General features: G+C 32.2%; 2 protein-coding genes across 5 annotated transcripts; one reads left to right on the forward strand and one right to left on the reverse strand.

Moving 5' to 3' along the window:
- The first annotated feature begins 2,718 nt into the window (after positions 1-2,718).
- On the forward strand, positions 2,719-21,520 carry LOC146164201 (uncharacterized). 4 transcript variants are annotated; one of them, XR_014494508.1, is made up of 29 exons: positions 2,719-3,019; positions 3,459-3,633; positions 3,765-3,882; positions 5,110-5,229; positions 5,312-5,485; positions 5,751-5,866; positions 5,948-6,079; positions 6,466-6,667; positions 6,804-7,041; positions 7,119-7,338; positions 7,404-7,558; positions 7,807-8,011; positions 9,946-10,084; positions 11,295-11,395; positions 11,636-11,760; positions 12,157-12,244; positions 12,377-12,564; positions 15,282-15,349; positions 16,648-16,741; positions 16,899-17,064; positions 17,133-17,249; positions 17,380-17,426; positions 18,942-18,974; positions 19,075-19,138; positions 19,201-19,321; positions 19,551-19,617; positions 19,757-19,934; positions 20,655-20,803; positions 20,908-21,520. XR_014494508.1 is itself a non-coding variant. In XM_083381442.1 (29 exons), the coding sequence occupies exons 1-28, from the start codon at positions 2,799-2,801 to the stop codon at positions 20,709-20,711; spliced, it is 3,729 nt and encodes a 1,242-aa protein (XP_083237568.1). In that variant the 5' UTR covers positions 2,719-2,798; the 3' UTR covers positions 20,712-20,750; positions 20,908-21,520. The 4 variants fall into 4 exon arrangements, 2 of the variants coding, with proteins under 2 accessions (XP_083237568.1, XP_083237569.1); XR_014494509.1 differs by having other exon boundaries at positions 20,655-20,762; XM_083381442.1 differs by having other exon boundaries at positions 20,655-20,750.
- On the reverse strand, positions 20,666-25,799 carry LOC146164202 (BET1 homolog). Its single transcript, XM_083381444.1, has 4 exons — positions 25,708-25,799; positions 25,205-25,278; positions 22,799-22,855; positions 20,666-21,919 (listed from the first exon to the last, which is right to left on the reverse strand). The coding sequence occupies exons 1-4, from the start codon at positions 25,727-25,729 to the stop codon at positions 21,761-21,763; spliced, it is 312 nt and encodes a 103-aa protein (XP_083237570.1). The 5' UTR covers positions 25,730-25,799; the 3' UTR covers positions 20,666-21,760.
- Between the last annotated feature and the right edge of the window lie 1,202 nt (positions 25,800-27,001).

The following is a 27,001-nucleotide window of genomic DNA, read 5'->3' on the forward strand; positions in this document are numbered from 1 at the left end:
CGAGGGAAGCTCCCGATCTGTGAAACGCTGCTCACAAACGATCCAAACTAAAAACAAATAAGCAGCTGATGAATATAGTTCAGAGTTTTTAAAATAAGTTTGAAGGACTTTTTTATTGTTTGCTACGCGAGAATTGTCATAGGCCAGGACTAACAAACCTACGGCGTGGTCATACTGCACTTATGAAGACAAAGTGCGTGTATGCAGTGTTGTGACAAATTGTAAAATTTTGGTGAATTTTTAATCTTCGCAACAACTACACAAAGCTGACGGCGCTCGTCTAGAATCCTACCACAACAAACATTATTTGGGTTAGGGTGCCGGTTAGCGTTTGGGTTTGGGTGAGTTCAGTAATAGTGTCAAACAATATTACTTGACCTACCCACACCCAAACACTAACCGACACCCTAACCCACATATTATGCATTGCTTAATAATCATTTCAACGTTGTGGTAGGATTCTAGACCAGCGCCAAGCTGACTACAGTTTTTGTTAAATAAATGTCCATGCAGTCTTCGTTTAGCGACAAACAAGTTTAAAAAAAGTTTGACTCAAAGTTTAAAAAAAATATTATCATTCCTAAGGGTCAAAGGGTGTATAGTGGTCATTAGGCCCTTTATGAACAAAGTCAGTGGGGGAGACCAAAGGAAAGCATGCAGCTCGAATTTTAACAGTCTGCATGCTAAATTTTCGGCGCTGGTCTAGAATCCTACCACAGTTCTAAAATCAACGCACAAAATTTGAGTTAGGGTGCGGGTTAGCGTTTGGGTGTGGGTGGGTCAAGTATTATTATATTCTTTGTTTAATAATAATACTTGACCCACCTTAACCCAAACGCTAACCGGCACCCAACCCAAGTGGTGTTTCGTTGTGGTAGGATTCTAGACCAGCGCCAAATTTTCAAAGCTAAATATGTCTGAATATTAGTATTTATAAAAATAAATATTAATAGTTTAATAATATTTTTTGTTAAAAATCTGATTGCTGACAATGCTGAGTAAGTTATGTCGCATTACAAAATGTGTGAAAATTTTGATTACAAATTTGCATATCATTCAAATGTACAATTTTTTAATTTTTGAACAAATATTATTAGGGTTGGCAAGCCTGTCAATTGACCAGTCAAATATGGTCATTTGACCGCACTTTATTTAACCGGTCAAATACTATTGGATTCAAATGTTGTAAATTTTTTAAAAGTTGTTTTTTGTTTTAAACTTGATTGTAACTTTTTTAAAGAATTCAAATATAAATGGTAGGGTTTACCTGATGCAAACACATGTTCTGTAGTAATAACAAAGTGTTTGTAATTGCAAATAGATTTATTTTGTTTAAAATAAATGCACGTATATGATGAATCGCATTTGTCATAAAAGAAAACACTAGTTGGGTATACCACAATCTTAGGCTACTTCGAAATTTATAAGAACCAAGTCCCTTGTCTCCAGTGGACCCTGGTGATGATTTAGAATGCAATTACTGGTTACTAAATTTCTTTAATAAACATGTTGTAGTAACTTAGTGGTTGTTGCAATGGTAAAAATTACTACAATACTGCTATAGTATTGCTTGCAAGATGGGCATGGTTTTGCCAAAATTCTTATTGATAATCAAAAATAATTGTTTCTGTTTTACAAACCATTGTATTCGAGCCAAAACGTTTATATACTTATTTAAAGTTAAAATCAAGGTTTTTTTTAAAAAACTTAAATTGCATTATGATAGTGTGTATAGTATTTGACCTATTTGATGAGTATTTGACTGGTCAATTGACCGTATTTTATTTTACTGGTCAAATACCCAACCCTAAATATTATTACCCTACTCCTGAATAACTGGCGGTCGTGTCATTGTTCTTTTTGAGTGAATTCGCCGCAATCACTTTATGTGAGTCATTTTCTGCACACATTATTTTAAACGATGATTATGAGTAAATATTAATATTTATAAATATTTAAAAATTCATGCTTTCTTTTGGTGTGGGGAAGGAAAACATAATTTATGAATAAACATAATTTATGACAACCGGTAAGTCCATTTAAAATCTGGTGTATAATAATTTGCAGCACCAAGGTGTTTTAAAATGTTCTCATGATTTTAATCAATCACATTTATTTTGATAAAATAAAAGGAAATTGCATTTAATGTTTGTTTTTGATTTTACTAGATCTGGTTTGCACAGAAGTTAGTCTCCTTTTCAGCAATTTTACATAAGTTCTTCGAAACATCATTGCATTCAAATAGTTGAAAGCAGCTACTCAAACTTAACATAAAAAGTTTATGAGTAACTTTAGCGAAAAAATATGAGGTTCTTTTATTGTTGCTATGTTTTTTTGACAAGATTTATGAGTAAAACTGATTCTTAAGAAAAACAAGAAAAATATCCAAATTTTGCTCTGATTTTGTATTATGTTTGTCAAATAAGACTTGTTTCTAAACCAATGATTTTGTTTTTAAACCAATGATTTTTTGCCAGTTCTATAAGTTTGAAAGAATTGTTGTTGATATTCAACTCAACCACATTAGATCCCTAAAACAACAGGGTTTAGCAACCTTTCTCTCAGCATGGGATAAGGCAAAATTCATAAGGTCTGAGCATAAATATAAATTATTATTAACAAATAGATTTGGTATATAAATACCATGCATAATTACTTAAAAACAATTGATGCAAATTTAAATTAATAATTTATTACTTTAAATAATAATTAGGTAGTTATGTTAAAATTTTAATACTCGTTTTTTGTTCTAAAATCTGAATATTGGATTCTCAAAGTTGTTATTGGTTCTCTGATTAATGATGTCAAGAAGTGTGAGAGGAAGAGGAGAAAAGCTAAATATTCAACAATCAAAGAGAGCCAGGAGCGTATCTCCTAAACCAAACTCCAATCCTCATGGTCAACCAACCCATACCAGACAGCACAAAACACTTAGTGCAGGCAGCAATTCCAAGGTGTCAAAATCTGTTGAAATTGTACTGAAAACAAAAGAATTAACCACCATCATAAACAGCTCAAGGTGATGTAAAGCAATTTATTTTAGTTTTTCTGGTACACAAACTATTTTCTGGTACACAAACATTGTAGCCTAATATCAAGATAAATGCTAAACATAATTCCAGGCAAGCCTATTTTTTTAAAATAGTAAGTTATTATATTTAATAAGCTGAAAATAATTTGTATTAGTAAATTAAACTGCCAAAAAATTGAACAATTTTTAGGTGTATATGTAACTAACAATTTTAGACATATCAAAGTCTTTGTTATTAGTTAGGTTTAGTTGAAAAATGCACTGATTTATTAAAATTTAACAGTAGTCCATTTACCTTTTTGTGACACTTTTTACAGCACATAAATGTTTCAGTCCACCACTTAGTTTTTCAGTGGTAATTATGTTTTCGGCCCTTTAAAATGTTATTTACAAATCTAAAACCTGTTATTAATTTACTTATATTTAGTGGAATCAGGCATACTCCAGTCAAGCTGCTTGTTGTTTCCAGCAAGTGTAAGTCGGCTGCTGTACTTGAAAAATCTGTCAATCAAGACATTGTTGCTGTGCTTTATAATTATGACACAGTTACTTTCGACTCTTTGCTTGCACTTATTTATTGCTCCCTAGATCCAGGTCAAAAGGTAATGCTATTTTATCAAACCTTTTTATTAAAATTAGTGGTACCTATATATTAAATCAAAGATAAAATATTTTAGTTTAAATAATCTAGTCGCGGCTTTTTGGTGTGGAAAATACAAAATAGATATTTTAGGTATCATGTGTTGCATTTATGGTGACATGTAAACCAAGTGGGATTCTTCTAACTCATCTTGATAACAACTTGGGTATACTTGGTGCAAACTCAATTTTATCAGCAAAATTTGGTCCAGGTAAGTTTAAAACTGTATTTGATCAGTGCCTAGATATTGCAGGGTTGATTTAGAATTAAAATCTGCACTCATCAGTCTGGTGAGTATTTAACAAATACTCGCAAAAATTGTTGCCACGTTATCTGAGAATTTCTGTCCTACCTAATTGCTTTTCACCAAAGCTTTAACCTGCCTTTGTAGTTCGGTGCGTTAACATAGATCTTATAATTATATTCAGCCTCGATTGTTTAGGAGATGAATAAATGTATAGCCGTTTTTACCATGTTTGAGTTGCTTGTTGAATTCTTTTTTTTACCATATTTCCACCAATTATACATCTAAATAAAAAACATAGGATTGCCAAATTTTTGAGCTTTCCATCATTAACTGTTATTAAAATATGATGATTTTAAATTTTTATAATAAGGTGGACTTGTGGCAGTGTTAGGTTTCGGTTAGGTGTTTTTTATCTTTTTAGAGGCTTTAAAACCTGTATTAAAGTGCTATTCCCCAATTTACAGGGTCGATTTTGTAAAAAATGATGCTCAAAACAATATGTTAATATTTTTCGTAGAAATTCTATTTTAAGATTATGACTTTCGAAATTAATTCAGTTGCTCTCAGCATTTTTTTTAATTTTTGTGGTGACAAGATAAATCTGAGTCAGTAAAATATTTTCAATTTCTGAAGTAGTTTTTGGTATTTTGTATTTGGTATTTTTCTTAGAAGGAATATTGCCAAAAAGCTCAGTGTTGGTCAATAATTACATTTAACTCTTAGAGGTAAATACCAAATATAGAGTTGACTTCATTAAAATAAAATTTACGTTTTAATCTAATTAATAATGTATTACTATATATATATATATAATATGTTATGCATTACTCCTATGTTCCACTTGCCAAACTATGTGGTACATATTTCTAGTTATTAGAAAATAATTAGCAGCTTTCTTTAGTTTAAAGCTAATAAGCTATGGTTGTGTGCAGATACGCAAAAGTGAAGTCTGAAATTCCAATGTTAAGCTCTTTTAGTATTCTTTGACACTATAAGAATTTAAAAAAGCTGTTGAGAGCCTCTGAAATTTTTTTTTCGGGAAACGGAAAATTTTTAAATGCGATTAATTTGTTATACATGAAGAGATTGAGTTTAGTAGGTCTGCCAGTTTGGTCAATTAGCACTCACCCGAAGCTAATTGCACTTGCATTGGTAAGAACGGCGCAAAATTTCACCTGTACTTGTTTTTAGGAAAGTTTTTCAAGATCCTTTTTGATAAATTTGTGGAAAAAACTGACCAATGTAGACTGGACCTTATAGCTGTTGGGTGTCAACAAGATGGATTTGTTATTCAACTAAATAAGCTATTGGGTAAGATAAACACACCCGTTTATCAATTATTTCTCTTTATTTGTGCATAAACTACTTACTTATATCTGTCATCATCACGTAGGGATTCCAGTTTATTTATCTAAAGAACTACTTGCATCTGATCTCTTTGTTGAAATTGACCAAAAGAAATGTACAGTTGGAGAAATGTATTTTCAGCCAGATAAGCTAAGAAATTGGAGCAGTGGATCATATCAAACAATAGATTTGTTTGAGAAGATAAGAATGGTTGGAAAAGGTACAGGATAAGTTTAAAAAGTGTTATAGTTGCCTTTTGGGTGTTTTTATGCCATTACCATAATAAATTAAAGCTTTATGATGTCAAAATAAACCATAAATTTATTGCAAAGTTATCAAATATTACTGACAATACATATGTGCTGTACTAAGTGCGAGCAAAAGTTTATCAAGAAATCACCAGTTAATATCCTTGCACTATTAAAAAAAACTACATATATATATTAATTCATGATGATATTTTTTTAATTTGTAATTAATAATAGGTGCATTTGGGACAGCAGTTTTGTACAGAAAAAAAGATGACAATTCTCAGGTGGTACTAAAGGAAATCAACATGACAGAGCTAAATAATCAAGAAAGACAGATGGCCATGAATGAGGTTTGTCATTTGTAAGTGCTTTCGCCAACACTCAAATTGAAAATCAAATATTTGTTATCTTTGGTATTCCTTTGTTTAAAGACCAAAGTTCTTGCCATGCTTAACCATCCCAACATAATTTGCTACTACGACACTTTTGAGGCAAATGGTACACTAATGATTGAAATGGAATATGCTGACGATGGAACTCTTGCACAATTTCTCAGCAAACAAGTTTGAAACTATAAATGCCGTAGTATACTTTTAATGTTTAGTAATTTAGCTTTTGTTAAGTGTGTTGAACAATGACAATATTTTGCACTGTAATTCTTGAAATTCTTAAAAAATATAGGTAGTTTGATTAAATTTGTTTTATTTTGCACAGAATGGGTTTGTTTCGCACAAAATGGTTATAGAGTCATTTGACAACAAAATTGTTTTAAAGTTGGGCAAACCTAAATGTTTTTTTTAAAAAAGCTTTAGAAATATACTTATGTAAAGTAGGTAAAACTTTAATTATAGCTTGTTCAGTTTTTTATTTATTTTTGAATTTGTATTATAATAATTGGAGTGTCTATAAACTAATACAAAAGTTTTAGAGTTATATGCTTTGTATTTAGGAGTCACCTCTTGACGAAAAGGAAATTCTAACCAAATTTGGCCAAATAGTGTATGGGATCAGTTACATGCATGAACAGAAAGTATTACATCGTGATCTTAAGACGGCTAATATTTTTCTAACAAAAGATGGTTATGTAAAGATTGGGGACTTTGGCATATCAAAAGTTATGACCAGCAATAATGTTGCTAACACAGTTTTAGGTATACCTTTCTTGATATAAACAATTTTATTTTGTACTTTTGCTTTTATCTGTTCATGGTTTATTTATAGAAAATAAAGTTATATGTTTCAAGTTTTTGTAATGCATTTACCTTGTCCTGTAATTGTTTTTATTAGGCACTCCATATTATATTTCACCTGAAATTTGCGAGGGTAAGCCATATGATGAAAAATCGGACATTTGGGCCTTAGGCTGCATTCTTTATGAGATGGCAACACTTCACAGGACATTTGAGGGCACAAACCTTCCAGCCCTCGTTAATAAGATAATGAATGGGCAAATTGCACCAATTCGTGGTGACTATTCGTCAGAATTAAGAAAGCTTGTCAAGGAAATGTTAAACAAAGAACCAGAGTAAGTTCCATTTACCAATATATTTAACATTTTGTATGATCAAAACCTTTCAAACACTACAACTTTATTGTTTTAAGACAAAGACCAACAGCGAATGAGCTTGAAAATGTTCATGTTCCAACCCTTTTGGATAGGTATCCTGCAGGCTCCCGCCCCCATATTACCCCTGGCTCACGTAGCTCGGGTGAAAGAAAACAGCAGGCTGAGGGTCTGCGTTCTGTTCTTTATTCCTACAACACTTCCATGATGAACATCAGTCTCATAGATGGATTACCATCAAAAATAAAAATTTGTCAGGTACACTAATGTCTTGCATGTTTTAACATCTCTTGGCAAATCAATAAAAGCAAGGTATTTTAAAGGTGGCTGTTGGCCAAAACCATGTTGTTGTGGTTGCAATGGATCATTTGGTTTTTACTTGGGGTGATAACAGTTTTGGTCAACTTGGTCAGGGAAACTTGGAAACTATTAACAATCCTGTGTCGGTTGATGCACTTAAAGGAAAATCTATTGTCATGTATGCATTTGTCAATATTGTGACTCTATCTATTTTAATTTTGTACCTTAACCTGTCACAAGTTTGAAATACACTTGTAAACATCCTTTTTCTTGTTGGTTACTATGATAAATTTTCTGGTTAATATTTTTTTTTTCTGGTTAAAAAACTTTAACACGTTTTGTACAATGTGATTTTTTAATTAACTGCATTGTTTTACATAGTATCATATTCTGCTGGTTTATAATTTTTTGCAACTGATTTCAAAGGGCAAGTTGTGGAGCAAATTTTACTGTTTTTGTTTCTGACAATGGAATTGCAATGACATGTGGTGATGGCCAGCAAGGTTGCTTAGGACATGGAGACTACAACCGCAGCACAAATCCTCGCTTAATTGAGGCACTTCTTCCCATTGATGTTTCCCAGGTTTCATGTGGTGACCATCATGTTGTGGCACTTTCCACTGATGGCGAGGTAGTGATATAAAAACCTGTTTTATGGTCCAGTCGGGTTTTGTTACTGTTGTATAAACTGATATAAAGAGGTTGCAGAATACACTAACTTGGCACCAACATAGCAAAACTTTGCATAATGTTTTTTTTTGTATATTTGACCTGGTAAATACCCTATTTAGACTGACCAATAGCAGCAATTCATCTTATGTGAATTAAGACAATTAGTTTCAGCCCAGAATTACATCTGGAACATTTAATATAAGCTGCAGATTTCATTCAGTTTATTTTAAATATTATTACTAAATTTTTTTTTATTTAGTGGCAATCAAGGAGGAAGTCCTGAGAAGAAGAAATTACTTTTTCTGGCGCCATTTAGAGCAAGTAACAGAGCAGTTTAAAGAACAACACAATAGCAAAATATAAAAGCAGGGCAAGAAATATTTTTTGAAAATCTAAAATTGAAAGATTCATAAAAATTTATACTAAGAAGCCTAAAATACAACAGATTAAAGAATGGAGAGAAAACACCACAGACAGTAACAGAACTGAGTTTCTAGCCAACAATGTACAAATTGCATGAAACAAAAGAACCGTTAGTCTTGTAAAAGTGGACAAATCAAAAATATGTAATATATTTGTGTTTCTAAGGCTTCGCAAAAACAAATAAGAATAATATTGCCAGAGACATTAAAAAAACTGTAACCGAGTCTCATCATACAAAACACAGCGGCTGTTTTTTTTGTGTGTGTAATAACTGTTTTTTATGTGTTTAAATGATTTTTGTAAAAAAAGACTTATTATTTAAAAACGTTAAAACTGATGATGATGCAGCATGTTATATAGAAAACTATTGCAGAGTCATATTGCCTTAAAAAGGAATGAGGTATGCATCATTTGGATGTTAACATGCTTTGTTAACAGGTATGAAGCCCATAGGTAACATTGTCTTTAATAAATTTAGGAATGTAAAATTTGCAAATGCCCAACACCACCAACATGATGAACTAGCAGGAAACAATAACATAGCATGAACATTCCTTCCTAAGTGTAGAACATCAAAATAGAATATTACTATGGAAAATGTAGTCTAGAATTAGCTGAATCATATTAAACACTAATTAAGTCAATGTCAACCTTATTATAATTGCCATTAATAAGAATAGTGTATTGAAGTAATAGTTATGACAGGAAAGTGAAGTGTACAATATAATACCTAAGTACTTTGACGATCAGCTTCTGGCAGTAGCAAACCTTGTATAAGATATTTCAAGAACAGTTATTAATTTTAGTTAACCAAGGGTCAATTAACAAATTTCAAATGCTTGTTACTTAAATTTCCAATGCAATTCTATAAGGGTTTTAGGTTTTGATAAACCAATTCTATAAGGGTTTTAGGTTTTGCTGACATACTATAACCTTTTTCAGGTTACTATTCTACCAATTTTTGCTTTAATACCTCCTAGAACAGGGCTACTTAACTAGATTTTACAAAGGTCGAAAAATAAAAGTTCAAAAAACTTTCTCAGGTGCGATCACTGCAGTTGACAACGTTAAGGCGGTTTTTAGTACATTTTTTGTGCACTGGTATTGTTTTCTCCACCAAGTTCATCTTCATTTTAGCAGAATAAATTGAATAAAATAATTTTAGTAGGTTTAAGCAGATGATTATGATTCCGTATTTATAAAACTCATTTTGTCACCCAGAAGGTATTTTGTATGTACCATAAAATTTGCCACCCTGAGTCACAGATTGTTCTTTGTTTATTTTTGTGGTAGCTAAGTTTTGCCACCCTGAATTATTACTTTTAGGAGGTAAAGCATTAATTTAAGTTTTAGTGGTAATGGAATTTTAGTGTTTTGTTTTTTGACTGGTCCAATTAAAACTCCTTTTATTCAATTGTTTAAAGTACAGCTAAAGGTTACTCTACTCTTAACTGTCTTGTTATGCTGTAGGTTTATTCCTGGGGTTGCGGTGCACATGGAAGACTGGGTACAGGTAATGAGGAGAACAGGATAGAACCTGTTAAAGTACACATCAGCCAATCAGTACGTGATGTCCGATGTACTACAGATGCAACGATATTTATTACAGGTTTGTAAATACAATGAAAATCAAGGACATATTTTGCATAACATAATTTCTTATGATTCAAATGTATGCTAGATATAATACCCAGCCTTGCAGGTTAAATAGACTATTTGCTATTATAATCGCTGCGTTAAAGCGGTTGGTGCTTTATTGCATAGTTGTGACATGGTAAAGTTAAGGGGAACACAAACACGCGTTTATAAAGTACAGCCGCGAAACAGGAAAAGGGTGATGTGCATGCTTCGGTGCACGTGGATGCACATTAATAGGTTCACTACAGTGTCAGGTTAAACTTGGCATGAAAAATATGTACTACAATTACATTTTACCTTCTTCCATCAACTTGGTTGAATGCTTGTATAGCACTACATCTTTGGAAAAGTAGAAAAATTATGTCAAGCGCAGTGGGTACCTGGGATTGGGGGTTGGACCCCCCTTTTGTAAGTGCTACAAATTTTTTTTGTTCTTTTTGTCAGTGTTAAACTCACTGTCCGAAGCGACAAACTAATTGGGTCAAGCTTCTTATGTTAATGCAAACCCCAATTTAATCGCTAAACGCTGTCTTTTGTTGCACCTGGGTAAACCATAAAAGCAGCACATTTTTTTTCTTTTTTCTTTTTGGCAAGTGTGTTTTAGACACATGGCAAATATGTGCTTGACGCAAGAGTTCATGCACACAGAATAAAAAGGACAGTATACAAATTGTTTGTTTTTTTATATGTCTTCCATTTTATATGTAATGATAGTAACTGCAAAAATAGTTCTCGAACCTCACTGCAGGCTGGTTGTTTTTCTTGTCTGACCTTGCTTGTCTTATATTCTTGATCAGGCTGACTAATTTCAGTAAGCCTTTTAGAATGCACCCTGTGTACTGTATAATGTGTGCTGTTATGCAAATGTCCCTGGCAAAACTTGGTCGCATTTTTTACTACTGTCCCTTTTTTGTATATACAACTTAAAGTTGATTTACTCCTTGCTAGAAGCATGTTACTTGCTTGCACATGATAGCCATACTTCTGCTTAATCTCTTTCAAACAACAGATTAACTAGTGAACAACAAACAAATCTTTCCCCAAATATATATTAGGTTTAATACAGTGTTAACACGCTAGCAACCTTGCTCTTGTAATATTATGCCAATAACCTTCAAGCCATATTGACCTAAATTTTTAAAAATTTTTTATTATTTTTATTTATACTTATGTTATTGCAGAAGTTGGAACATTACTTGCATGTGGAAACAACAATTACAATAAGCTTGGTTTAAATGAGCGGACCGGTTTTCTAATGGCTTTTCATAGCAAGTTAAAAAAGGTATAGTAATCATAAAAAAATGACTGAATAACAATGGTCTTTGAGCTGATCAGCCTGGTTGTAAAAGCTTGTTAACATTATAATACATTTGGTATCTGCAAACTGATTCCCAAATAAAGAAAATATTCACTGTATTATGTTCCTAATTATGTGTAGAAAAATAATAATAAATTTAAAAGATAAAATTTATTTTTGAAATTTAATGTTTTGTGTTTTATTTTTTAATTTTGTTTGGTTTAGACCGAAGTTGAATGTAAAAAAGTGCCTACTGCTCTGAAGTCTTTAAAAGCTGTTGTTGATGTTGCGATGGGCCCAAACCACACAGTGGTTCTTACAGAACCAGACAATGTCTTTGTCATGGGAAGGTAAATCAACTACATTGCTATTACCTTTACATATATTTAATATATTCTGAGCCGATGTCTGACTGTCTGTTCATTAAAATTACCACTTGGTGGTTCCTTGCTTTTCCATATAAATTAAATCGAATAACCTTGCTCCTAACGCTAGCTGTAAATTTAAGATTATAGGTTGATTTATTAGGACAAAGAGATTCTACAACCTCAGTAGCCACAAAAGGCCATGAGCAAGTTTACTGAATCTTTTCCTTTTTTATTATATAGTAAAAGTTCTTTGTTGTTTTTGTTTACCAAATTATTATGTGTTAAAACTGCTTTCACCCCTACTTAGCTCGGGCAATGATTGGTATTTCGTTTGACCTGTATTTATATTTGATGTTTACCTATCCTGTTTTATTGCAGCAATAAAGATGGCCAAATGGCAACTAAAGATGCAAAAACAAAAGTATCACCTTACCTTGTCAAGTGTCTTAAAGACCAAGATATTGTGGTATGGAGTGTATGTAATGTTAACAGTAGGTCTACGACTATTGATAGATTAGATGCCAAAGGTAAAAAGAAACATAATATTTAAAAACGTTTTATTTAATAACTGAAATACATTATGATATTTCTGTTGCAGGTTGTTGCCTGTGGATCGACATACACCGTTGTTGGTTCTGCCAATGGAAATATACTTTTTTGGGGAACAAGGTTCGGACCAGTTGATTCTGGTGTCACTGGAACACATCTTCAACCACCGAGTTCTGAGAAAAGTCATCAACGTTCATTTAGCACTGCCAGCACCCTCAGCATTAGAAGCGTTACCAGGTATAATTAAGCAAAAAAATATTTCAAAAATACCTAAGTGGCAATGCTAAACCCTTCTTGGCTAATATGTGATAACTTTGTTTTGTGGTCGTTGATGTCATTGTCATTCTACACTGAGTACCAGTTCGTGCTTCAGTAACTTAATTTGATACACCTTTAAAGCGATATTTTGTTCACTTTAAGGGAATGGTTTACTCTTTTTAACTCCAAAAATAATCAAACCTAATTGATTTTCATATACCCAAGAAATGAAGGTTGTTAGGCCTAATTTAAATGTTAAAAATTTTATTTTAGGAAATAACACTAAAAACTATTATTTTAACAGAATGTCGGCTATAAAAAATGTGTAATTACTATGACAAAACAATCAAATAGATTAATTATGCTTTTCAAGGTATAAAAGTTTTGTTGAATTACAAATTTGGCTGAAATGTCAATTGGTTATAACTAGGGCGAATATATTTTTTGACTTGTCAAAATTTGTCAAAATTTTGTAAACTCAAATCAAATAAAAATGCACACAAATCGTTTACAAAATTAAAAAAAATATATAGTCAGCTTTTTGAAATTCGTCGTTCAGTTGTTTGAAATTTGTCGTTCAATTTTATCAAAAAAATTTAGTTTTGATTTGTGTTTAAAGTCATTTTAACCGTATTATATCTTTATTAGAGCAATATACGGCATAAAAAAACGCGTGATTAATGTCGCCTAGCTCTTTTAAGGTCAAAATTTTATCAAAATAAATTATATCTACGTTAAAATTTGTCAAAATTTTATTTTTTAAGGTCAAAATTTCCTATTTTTTAGGTCAAAAAATATTCGCCCTAGTTATAACACATTTAGTATCTTGTTCAATCTGATATTATCTGTTGTTTCTACTACCATATGGGCAATAATGCCATAAAATTTCAAAAAATAATTTTTATTTTGACAAACGTCATCATTTGTAAGTCTTCTTTCCTTTCAAGTTTTGAATATTTGATAAAACCATATATAAATTTACCCGAAAATCGAGGTTTTCAAAAGTAGCAATAAAAACAATGTATGTTCTCCTGTACCTAATGTTAGTGGACAGGTCATTTTTTTTATATTGATCACACCTTCGCTTCAACTTTAAACAAAGCAAGATAACTTGCATTTTACGTGCAATTAACCTGCAGTACGAATGATTAGCTAACATAGGGTGTCAAATGAACCCATTTAGATAACATTCAATCTTTTAAACAAAAAGACAAAGAGCATTTTAGGCTAATTACAATGTGACAAAGGTTATCAAATAGTAGAAGCCAAAACACTATATTGTACTAGGTCTATAGAATGTGGTTCTCAACCTGTAGTCTACAAAAGTGCTAATTAGTTATACATCTGCTTATATTTCAGCTATATTTTAAGTTTACATTACTGCAGGTAATTCTACGTTAGTATCAGTTTGACATGCCTAGAGGCCTAGAGGAAGAAAATGAAGTATAACGATTCACATTTGCAGTTTTGTTCTACTGTGGTAAATTATGATAGAGATAGAAACCTAAGTGTGTTCTGTGCTCCGTGTGGAAGTATTAGCACCTACTGCACTAAACCCGAGCAATGTAAAGAGACATTTGGAGACAAGTCACCTTAGTTTTTGTTGCCCTCGTACGGTAGATTTCTCTCGAATGGAAATACGTGAGATGGCTCTTGAAAAAAATTTCACAGTTTATTGGCATAAACCTAGCGCCATTTTTACAGCTGAACGCATTCTTTGATACCACATCACTTGCACTAAAACAGGGGTCGGTAACCTACGGCCCGCGGGCCGCATCCGGCCCGCCGCCTATGTGACAAACTAGACACTACTTTTCCTGTAGTGCTGATTTTGGGAATAAATTGGGTTTCAAATACCTCTATTGTTTTGTTGGTTGCATTAATTTTTTTAATTGGACCGTGAATCATCTAAAAGATGTTTTTGTGTGTGTATAATTTTTTGGATTTTTTTCACCTTAATCAAAGGCCCCTAGGGGGCAGACCCCTAAACTGCATCTACTTACCACCTTTTGGTCATGTGAAATTTGATTGGGATGTTGATACTTTTTCTATTAAACTCTGGACAAATTTCTGTCTGAAAAATACCAAAGCAAACTAAACAAAAAATAATTTCGACTAAAACAATATATGTTCTGAAAAATGTTTTCAGCCTAAATAATAAAAAAACGCATAACCCATATCTCGCATTAAAAAAACATTAATATACTGTTGCTATTTTATGAAAAACAACTCACAAAGTATTTCGGTCGCAGGACTTTGGGACGTGTTTGTGTGTGCTACGTCGCCCCGTCTGTTAATTAAAACATACGACCTGTGAACATGATACGGCCACTGTGAGGCTGTAAGAAACTACAATAAGTCTGATTCCATACCATAACTTACCATTTCCATTATGAGAGGGTGTTTAACTTTGTCTATATTACACAGTTTACATAGCATTGCTTTGTCATAAGGATTTCGAATAAAAACTCTACTTGGACCCGACAGTTGCCGCAGCACTGGGTGTTTGGTCTATAGTAAATGTTATATTAGGCAGATTTTAATAATAATGCTTTCTTAAATGGTAAGCATAAGGGGGAAATGGTAGATATTTTACTTGACTGAAACTTGTTTCGTACTTAATATGTACCAGGATGTTCCTTGTAAACTTGTAACATCATTTTTTTTCACCTCTTACGAAGTGTCATTTTTTGCAGCTATCAACAAGATACTGCCTCAGAAAATGTCAGTCGTGCTTCGAGTTTTCAAGATGTTAATATCGATGGTAAGTCACAGGTTGTTCTAAAACGGCGTTACCACTACCCCTAACTATTAAAGTGGGAACACTTCGTTTACTAGACTAAACTCCCTGCGGTTTCCATGTTAATTAGGGTTGGTATCAGTTTTAATATTATGTCGCTCTAAATTTTCTGGAAAAAATGCTTAGATTACTGCCGTAAGCCTGGCTAATAAACGATATAGTTTGCGTGGTTAAACAAAATTCAAGCAGCCAACGAGCGGTGTTACCTCTAAATTACTGTAACATATTATTTTGTACCATCCCCTTGAAAGTTTACTAAAGCCTCGCGTTACAGCTTATCATTTAATAAAATATTTGTGAAAATTTGTAAATAAACTAAAAGTCAATGTTACGTATGGCGTTATACCTTCTTATTCATTAGTCGCACGGCGTGATATGAAAAGCAACGTTTGGCTTATAGACCATAAAGCGAAAATATTGTGAAAAGTCATAACATCTTTCTTTCGCCCTAAAAGTTGCACTACGCGGCGGTGCACATTTGGTCAATTTTATGTCATGTTAAATTATATATCCATCTCGCGATGTATTACATATTCTCGTTGCCAAATTACTCTTGGAAGGTTTGTTGTCCCACGTCCGTGTAAGTTGGCTGCCTAATGAAGTATGTTGTATCTGTACCATCCCCGTGTAGATTTGCTAAAGCCGTGTGTTACGTAGATTTGCTAAAGCCGCGTGTTTGCTAATGATTTAAAAAAATGATTGTGGCAATTTAACATGTAACTGAAAAGTAATCTAGCGTAATGTGTTTAAAAGGTTCAACTCAATACTTTTATAATGTAAAGGCATTAGTCTGTTGCCTCTTAATCACTATTGCTTTTCATTGTGGCTAAAAACAAACTTGGTTACCATTTTTGAAAAAGCAAATTCCGGACACATGCTTGATATATTGAATAACCGCAATGTACTATTATGTATATTTTGTTTCCATTTATTAAACAAAACTGTCCCATTGCAATTTTACTCGCTAAACTAAACTGTATTTGTCCAGGTAAAAAAGAGTTTGCCGATTATCGCCGTTATTATAAAAAACGCGATGTATTGTCAAGTCAAACGCCGGGTGTTTCGTCTACTCTAGTACAATATAAACAAAAAAATCGCTCAAAGTTGGGCAAAGAGTCGTGTGCGACACACCTGAACCAGAAAATCGCTGTTAAAATAGATTTAATATAAAATACATGTTTGTGTCGGTAAATATTGTATTTCATGTTTTGTTCTTGGTTCAGTCTGTTTGTTATGCCAATCGAATTACCAAATATTTATAGATGCTAATGATGCTGATGGACAATCATTAAACCAGTCACACAATACTAAGCTGCCAGAAATATTTTACAAACCACTTCCGATTCTCAACATCTCGTAAGTTTTGGGGACGTTTTTTATTAATATTTATTTTAAGTAACTGTACAGACTCATTGGATATAAGGTTTACTAGCAGTTTCGATCAATGAAATACAATAAACACAATTTTATTAAATTTTGGCAGTTTTACAACTATTTTATCTTATACTGGCAGATCGCAATATTCCTCACAGGGTTTGTCAGCCTTTCTTGATAACCTAATACCCTATCAGGACAAATTGTTTATTTTGGTTGAGACAAATGCACCTATTCCAAGTGCTAGTTCAGTTGAAAAGAGAAAGAAAACCTTGAAAGAAAAAAACAATATGCAAAGTTTAAAGGTAAGCTAAATGACATTCCTGTTAACTTACTCTGGAAATCAAAATAAAGCATTTATGCTTATTATCAGGTTCCAGCCTTGCAACAGTCGTTAAGTAGCAATGATGACACAAGTTCTGAGGCATCAGAATTTGACACTGCTCCCTCGTGGTTAAAACAAGAATTGGAAGATGCCAAACAAGTTAATGTAAAAATTTTGGCTAAAATAAACCTTTGACAGTTTAATCGTTTTAGCTATATACTACTATAATCGCTTAATTGTTATTGATTTCTGGGAACATGAGTTGATTTTGTAATAATCTAAACACAATTTTTAGAGGAGAAACAGCACAGCAACTATCAAGCAAGATTTAACTGAGAAAAGGTATGTGATGTATTACTTATACCAGGGGTTCTCAAACTAGGGGTGCGCTCCTAGAGGAAAGTGAAGTACGTGAAGGACTCACTCATTTTTTTTTAAATAATCACGAATATTTTTTTAAAAGTACTTTTTTGCCGTTATTGTCGCACATTATTATGTGCTAATTACCAAATGTTTTTTATTGATCTGAATCTTCTCTTCTAGTTTTGTATATTCCGGGACACTGGTTAAACTAAATGCTGTCAAATTATCTATTTGTCGCTCCATTGGTATGTTCACAAATCGCGAAGATATAAGCGGAGCAATGTACGCAAAGGCGCTCTGTCTCAAGCAAGAAGTGTCGTGATGCTCTTTAATAGAACAAAGTGATTTTATCACAGACACAAAAAATTACTCTCTTTGAAAAATAACCAGAGTTCTAAAATATCGCGTTTATTGCAGTACTTTGAATGGCAAGAAATTTTCATAATTAAACAATTTTTTCTTACGTTCTACGCAGTGGTACCCGATTACGGATTTGCTTGATTATCGAGTGGAATATTTTCTGCTAAAAACTTAAAGATTAAGTTTGTTAGAGATTCCCTAACGTTATATGACACGTTTTTTTGTTTGGTAAAAGATGTGTGACTTGCTTAGCCTAGTTTTGTGTGCTATAGTCGAGTATTTGGTCGTTCCAGTACAGAAACAACACGCACCAGTGCGATTTGTTTTCATGTTGAATTGCCCCAATCCTATTTTAAATCATGAGCTATAACATCCGGCTTCAAGCAAACTCACACAATGATGGTACAACGTGTATTACTGATAAAAAGTGCACAGCTATGGTATTTTTTAGAGTAGACTGTGTGCATATAATGGCATAACTGCAGGCTGGTCATTTAGTCGATCCATTTCAGACACAACACACAATATTGCTCTTGTGTTATAATTTAATTCTGTATCGTACACTTTTTGGGGGAAGCCTTTAGGTAACTATTTCAGACACAGTCTGCGGCAAACAGTTCAATGACGACCAGCCCATTTTTTTATTACAATGAAGGCTACATGTTTTCGATCACAGCCAAGAGCAAAAAACATATCACATGGTATAAAATTTATATTTACCGAACGTATATCGCGACCTTAAAATATTATGCGATTCGAAAACCATTATTTAGCTCTCTGACGAAGATGTTACGCTATTTGTAACTTGATTACTTTATGGTTATATTGTAATTGTCACATTCTTATATTGTAATTTGTCACATTTTTTTTTTTATAACGCCAGTTTTCCTTGGAACAGTTTACCTTTTAGGCGTCTCGTTACACTGTCTGTGCGATGTTTATATTAACATGAAAACTGTGGCTAAATAATGCAGATGATTCAACTTTAAAGCAACAGTAAAATCACATGGGCTCTGTTGCGCGAGTTTCATTAAATGATGTCAAGGGGAGGTCTCGATAAGTTTAAGAACCCCTGAATTGGACTTATATAATTTTTGAATTGCACTTAATATCCGTTTTTCCATTTTCCCTAAGGTTTCGAAAAAGTTCAACTGTTTCAAGACTAAGGTATGAATTTGATTTTTTATGGAATTGAATAACATTAAACTATATTTATCATTGAGAAAACCGTAAAAAATTAATACTTTGTACTTTAATACATTACTAGAAACACTTCAGCAAAATCCGACTCCAGTTCTGATTCTAGTTTTCCAAGTCAATCTGCTTCTGAGGTATAATTATCATTTCCAATTTTTTTCACTAAAAGATAATCATTACTTCTTTCATTGTTTAGAAGCCTGTTGCAGTAAAATCATCGCCATCCACCAAAGTGAGTACACCAAGACGAGTATCAAGAGAACCCTCCCCGCGAAGAGCACGTCTGCCATCCAAATCTACTTATTTGCATCCAAGTTGTATGTTACAACAATCTTTGTTTTGTTAAACTTGATTGTTTTAGTACTTACATTTATAAACAATTTGACAAAATTCTAATGTTTGAATATATTAGTTTGGTATTTACATAAGATATCGTGCCTAATTGCCATTTGCCAAAATGTATAATTGATTTATACCAAAAAACATTTTTACACCTTTTGTTTGAGAAAAAACCCTGTTGCAGTCAATAAATAAGTGCATTTTTAGCCCCACGAAGAACACCAAGTCGATCGCCTTCAAGAAGTCCTATTCAGTTAACTGCTGATGTTGAAAGGTATTAATTCAAACTAATTACCAACAAAAATAAGTCTTTATTTCGACACGTATTTATAAATTTGCTTACTTGCTTTAATAAACAGGAAGCAAAAAAGTATTAATTTTTTTAATTCATTTACTTGCCTGCTTAATCATAGACTTGAAAAAGAGAAGCAAAAAAGTGAAGAAAAACTTCAGCAACTTCAAAAAGAACATGAAGAAATTCTCAAAATCATTCAGCAAAATCATGAAAGGGAAAAGTATGAACAAGAACAAAAGATGAAGGATGAAATTCAACTTTTACGTGAGGAACTAAGTGACCTCGTTAGAAGACAGGTGTTTTGCTTTTTACCTATTTTTTATTACTTTAAAATATGATAAGAATTTGATAAAATTTATTTTCTAGGGCAGTGATCCCTCTTTTGCCCATGCCCCACGTTATCACGCATTAAACCTAGTGTTGGCCAGGCAGTGGTAATAATTCCAAATTGAAGAATTGTCTCTGCACAAAGGGCATACCAATTTGATTTAAATGTTAAGTCTTTGTTTTCTTCCAATAATAAATACTACATAAATTGCTGTCAGAAAACGAGAAACCTTTATAACCTCTTGTGTGGCAATACAAATAAGATTCAAACCTATAAAAGCATTACGCAACATTTTCTTTCTGACACTTTCCTTTTTGTCCATACATGCTTCTATGTGGTTCGATTTAAATCCATAATACCTACATAATCACCCAAATAAAATATCCACAATGGCGGGCCTGATCCGGCCCGCGGGCTGCCGACCCCAGCCTTATAAGGATAAGGCACGTTTGGAAGCGGCTTTCCAACTGTGCGTAGTATAAATAAGTAGTTATTCATCGCCAGGTTACAGTGCAATCAATGGATAACTCGAAAATGCCTCTGATTGCTACATATTTATTTTTTGCTACTGCTTGTGGTTTAAATGAGGGGTCACCAAGCTTCATTATAAAGCGCTGGATAACTCTAGTCCAATGAAATGCAGTCGTAGACCAGAAATATATCTTGTTTTGTTTTTTTGTATTTTTAGGTTGAATCCGGTAAAAAAAACAATGAAACAAACAGCAAAATTTGTTCAATTCAATAGGCGACATCAGACCAATGTTGGCAACCGTGAAAGAATAAGGTTACAGCAAAGGTTTTTCTGCAATTTTTAGGATTTCAGTTAATTAAAGCATGGTGAATACCAAAAGTTAAATAAATAAAACCTTAAATAAAAAAACTTTTAAAAATATAATAGTGCTTTTCAGTTTCGTGCACAAAATTTAATAATTTATTTTTAGATTCAACCATGATGTTTCTATGGGCCTCCTGAAAGGTGCAAAGCATCCGCATATACCAACAACTAAACCAGCAAAAACTATTTCCTTACAAAAGACAATCCGAAAAATAGAAGTTTGTTCTTTTTATAGCCCTACTCATTAACAATTGGGTTGTTTAAAATAGCAGGGTGGTAGCCTTAATGTGACTTATGCAAAACAAGTTCATTCTGTTTAACTGTCTTCGTTAATATGTCATATATCTATTTTAATTTAAATAGTTTCTACTTCTGTACTATTTGCTATAACTCAGTCCATTAATTACAGGCTTGTGTGCAGTTCCAATTCATATAAGGTAGCTAAAAAGCAACTGCATTATAACCGTTTATAGAAGAATTGTTCTTGTGGCTTTTGTTTCTTTAATGGTTAAATATTGTTAATATTACACTGTGACAAATTCTTCAACAGCCATTCACATGGTAAACATTACTGTTGTGTGCCACTGTGTTCTTGTGGAAATAATTTACCTCAGTATTGCAAACCAATCGACGCGCAAATATGCAATTGTAACTTTTTATTTTATTTCTTTTTACTATTATGGCAAAGATTTTATTTGCAATAAAATTTTAAACACTGATGTTTAATTCTTTTTCCCTCAATAGACTATATACATACACCCAATTATTGCATTATGTACCTAGGTACATGATACAAAGAGCTAAAATTAGCAAGTTCAAGATTGTAATGTAAGAAAAAACATCAATTTTCATGGGAATCTGTCGGAATGCAACACAATGCTCAAATTCTAGACATTTGGATTGCCGATTGCACATCTCAACAATGCATTTTATCTTACAACTAAAAAAAATAAGTGCTGTTACCCTTTTAGGCGAATTAAAATATACATTACAAAAAATACAGCCATAGCAAATAGAAATAGGTAGAGGTAAAGCTTCCCATATCCGCCTCTGGATATATGCTTTAACTTCGCCATCGTGTTGCCAAGCAATCCTTGAACTTTTCCCATATCATCGTCCTATTACAATTGAGATTCACTATTCAAATTTTTACTATATATTGGTTTTAAGCATGCGCTTACATATAATTTTCAATTGTAGCCACTGGGTCTAGTAATATATATGCTATCTCAAAATTAGTAGAGTATCAACTATGGAATAACAGTCTGTTCTTGACCACACAGTTCTTGGACACACCAAACCATATAATGGAATTAACAAACATAAGAAAATAGTAACTGCCTGTTTTTACAGCTTTAAAAAATTATCTTCGCATTTTTCTATTAATGTCACTATGTCACCTTTATTTTTTCTGATTTAGAGCAAAATTTATAATCAAAACGGTAACATGCTATACACTCTCACCTTTCTTTTGGTATATAATTAATTTAGGTTTCTGTTAATACATAGTAGTTAACTATGTCAATGTGAAAAATTATCGAAAAAAAGTTCTCTGTTATTACTCCTACACTTCTGCAACAATTATGCTGAAATGGTAAATCACACTTTAATGAGAACTATTTTATTCCTGCCCAATTTAAAAAAATTAAGAGGTCATGTCTTCTGGATATGTCAGTTTTATGTGATTCAACTCAATTCATGATTTTTCAACATACGATAGTTGAATGATAAAAACAGTAGCCGATTAATATCTAAAAACAATATTATTGGAGTTGTATTCTATGTTGTTTATTGAATAGAAATCTGTTTAATTGAACATGGTGCTACATTTGCAAAATTGATTATTCTTTAAATCCGATAACTTTGGATACCCTGCTAAACAGAAATTTTATAATGAAACAAAGTGGTCCAAATTAACGAGATCTTTCTGTATACAAAACAGCTACTTCAAGAGTTTATAAACTTTAAACTATATTCAAGCATTTTATGCCACTTACCATGTCACCTATTAGCTTGTTTTGTCCTCTTACTTCATCCCCGATGTTTATAGAAAGCTACAGTAAAGCAAATATAATTTATAGTTCGCACGATTTGACAAAAAATAGACATGGAGACCTAATAAGTTTCACATAAAAGATACAATTTATTGAACCAAAAAAGTCCATTTAATTAAACTAATTACCAATAAATTAATTCATAATGACGTCAAACATACATTTTGAGGAAAATTAAATTACTACAAATACTAAAATTTTAGCTGTATAATCCAGTAGGGGCATAATTATATTTATTACAAAGCAAAACAAGCTAGTCATTTACCAAAACACTGGTTATGATATTAAATTCAGACAAATTTAATTTATATTAGGGATGTCAGGACATTTTATTCCGATACCCGATATTAAACAGAAAATATTTGATACAATACCAAATGATATCATTACTATTCTCAAACGGGCAAACTAGATAAAGTAACACATTCAAAGGTATATTGAGGTTGTAGCCCGATTTACTTTGGAGTTAAGTTTGGTTTCATATAAGTATTAACCTAAAATGTTTAGTTACTTTTCAAGTAAGAGTTGTTACTTTTTAAGTAAAAAGCAAATTATGGCTGAAAATCCTCTATTAATTTGGTACAGGATCAGCTCTAATGGAGATTATCGCATATCATTATCACGTTTACAGCCTTTTCTTGGGTCATTCCATTTCAACCAACCAGAAAAATTGAAAAATATATCACTAAATTTTTTAGATTTTTGTAAAACTTTTAAGGTCTCTAGAATGACTCTGGTTTAACTCAAAACTGAAAAAAATCTATTTATGTACTTTCTCAGTAATGATCCTTTAACTGAAGATATGTTTTGTTTTTCTATGCAAAAATTTTAGCAAAAACAGTGATACTTTATCACTATTTTATTACGGGTTTTGAGACAGTTGTATTAAACTTAACATTAACAAATAATGTCAAAATATATGTTTTATCATTGTTTGACCCACTTTTAGTCGACCAGTTCAAAAAATCATTCATGCCGAATGCAAATTCAAAGTACCTCAATGGAAAAAATTTACACTTAATCTTACAATATAAAAATTCTTACATTTAGCTTTTAATTAAAGAACTAAAAATGATATGTAAAATGTACCCAATAAACATGTTAAACAATGGTCAATAAAATAATCTCATATCATGTTTAGTGTTTAAGGCCTAATACGTCCCATAAATTGCAGAGAATTAGCCTTTTCTGCATTTGGCTGAGTGGCATTGTTATACTTTTATCAGGGCCTTTATATTAAGGATCTAGTTAATTATAGGGAACACTGTAGTTCAGTATGTGTGGTTTGTCATTGTCAATGGGTTGTTATAAAGAAGTTATTGGTTTGGAGTAATTTTAAAACAAAACATCTTTCACTTTGGTTTGTGTGCTTTGGCTACATATTGCATGTTCCACTTTCCCTTGATTTGTTTCTGCAAGCAAAAAAAGAAATATGCCTAAAATTTACCACCTTTACATGTGACTTTACAGGTGTGAAGAAGTGACAAAAATGTGTTGTTTATTTTAATGGCTTCTACAAAATAGTGTTTAAATTGATTGACACTTTGGGTTTAAAGTTGAACTGCAATACATTTGCTATCTTGCTGTTTGAAACACTAACCTTTTTGGATGGCGTCAAGTATTTAAACAAAAAAAATTCCATCTAGTACCAGCAATGCAGAAAACAAGTTTTAAAGCAATGGATGTTACACCTTAATTGAGGTTAATTTTTTTATGAAAAAATATACTATAACTTGAAGACGTATAGCGGCACACTTATTTTTTTTGGCCCCCAAATAGTAGCCACTATGGAGGAGACATCTCCTAAACCTGAATATAAATATAAATACCAACCAAAATAAAAATTTTAATTTTCAAGTTTCTACAAATTATACTTTTTTTCTAAAAAACTCTGGATAAAAGTTTGTAAGACATACCAAAACTGAGCAAACCAAAAAAGCACTTTGACAAAATTAGATATGTCCAGAAAATAAAATTGCCTCTTATAATTAAGCTGCAGAGCATAACTTTATGTTGACCAAAGAAAATATCAGAAATATTCTGTGAAATTTACCACTTATTTGTGTTAAAAGTGTAAAATTAAAAAAGTACTGCATGACCAAATTATATAAAAAAATTGACGCTTTGGACGATGAGTTTAACCCCAACAAAAATGAACAAACAACTATAATATCTCTTAAGAAAAGTGGTGAGGGTGGGGTCCGAACCCATTTTGTTAAAAAAATCAATAAAAATAATTCAAATCAAATTATTGCTCAGAACCCATTGAAACTCTATACAAAGTTATCACATCTGGGGTATCGACTTCATTCATTAGTCAAACAAAGTATCACTGGTAAAATACATTACCTCTTTTAAACTAGAGACTTTATGGCGCAGCTCATTTTCCATTCGATCATTTTCTTCAGCATACACAGATTGCTCTGCAATAATTTGAACAACAACAAATACAACATAAGACAGATTAAATCAATTAAATGAATTTCCAAAATGATAGTTATAATAATCTGATTTAAGTTTAAAATTTTTGATAAATATATATCATCAATTTGCTGCCACTGGACATGCAAATTAACCTACAACTTTATAAATGCCATTTCTACAAAAATATGCATCCCTATTTATGATGATCCAATTACTTTGACAAACCACCCTTAAAAATAAGGCCCTGAAAAAACAACTGCAACCCCATCTAGTTTAGTTTTGCATCACACAAGAATATCTTGCGTAAAAAACTATTTAGCCATATTTTAAGTTTAGTAAGAAAATGCACCATAGGCTGGAATAGTTAACCCCGCTGCTTGTGGTTCAGGGACCACATCGTACTTAAAACACTGTGTCATTCAATTTACCTGATGCATGCTGTCTTCGCATTTTTTCTTTTTTAAAAGGCGAAAATATATACAAAACTGACAGATATCTTTATAAACTCAACGGCCAATCTAACAAATATAAACAAAGAATGTAATCACATAAAGAACATATTACAGAAAAACAAGTTCTACTATTATAATTAAGCGAGAAACATTACGCAGCCTTAAAGTGTAAACCTTTCATTTACAGCCCACCTGCTGGCAATACATTTATCATTTTTATGACATTAGGAATAATAAAACAAACTACGATTTAGATCTTTAAAAGTTGTACTAACCAACGGTACCGGCACATATATCAGAGCCACCGTAAGCCTTCATAGGAACTAATCAAAATTAGTTTATGAATCAACATGTTTTGTTTCGACAAGGCTAGGCTGTACAAATCTATCCCGAGGTGAGGTGCGATTAGCATCGCTCTAAGCACACTCAGAAGGAAGAATTTCAAGAAACAACTATTGCCTTATCGCTGTTTCATTAGAATTCTAAAATCTACACCATTTTTTCCAAACTATAATCTCTACTGTACATGAGAGGTCCTGAATTGTTTTAGGGTACTACCAAAAAGCGGCGCTAGTCTAGAATCCTACCACATTTATTTTAACACATAACAAAATGAGTTGAAATTGCAATGAAGGCATAAATTTCTAAGAATAAATATAATAATAACACTTGACCCACCCAAACTAAGATGCTAACTCTCACCCTAACCCAAATATTGTTAGCAATATAAACCCCCGGACGATAATGTGGTAGGGTTCAAGACTATCGCCCAAAAACCCTTTCGAAAAAGAAATTCCATTCCAACTCTGCTATAAATTTGATTACATAATGATGTATTATCAAGACATTTGCCCTAAGTTGTTTAATCTAAAGTCTCTAAACCAATCTAATCATTGTTTGTTGTTAATTTCAGATTTGGTCAAAGTACGCTACTAAAAAAACTACTATAAAAAACTACTAAAAATCCTATATCTGGTAATATAAATCATTATATAACAGAAAATTGTCCAACCAATGACCTACATGTACAAAGTATTGTTAATGTTTTTATCACTTCATATTTCATTTTGTTGCATTCACTAATACCACTTAAATAATTCCAGTTTGTCGATGTGGGTTTTTATGTCAACCTGTTTCTATTTACGTTTGTTGGGGTTGTTCAGATTTTAAATACTTTTTAAAAGTTTAATTATAAATTTGTTTCCCATGGTTTAAAATTTTAAAAAGACAATGACGAAAGAATAGGTGAAAAAGTAACTATTTTTAGTTA

This window comes from Ascidiella aspersa, chromosome 2 (assembly GCF_963924565.1).
Source record: "Ascidiella aspersa chromosome 2, kaAscAspe10.2, whole genome shotgun sequence".
In the NCBI taxonomy this organism is placed as follows: domain Eukaryota; kingdom Metazoa; phylum Chordata; class Ascidiacea; order Phlebobranchia; family Ascidiidae; genus Ascidiella; species Ascidiella aspersa.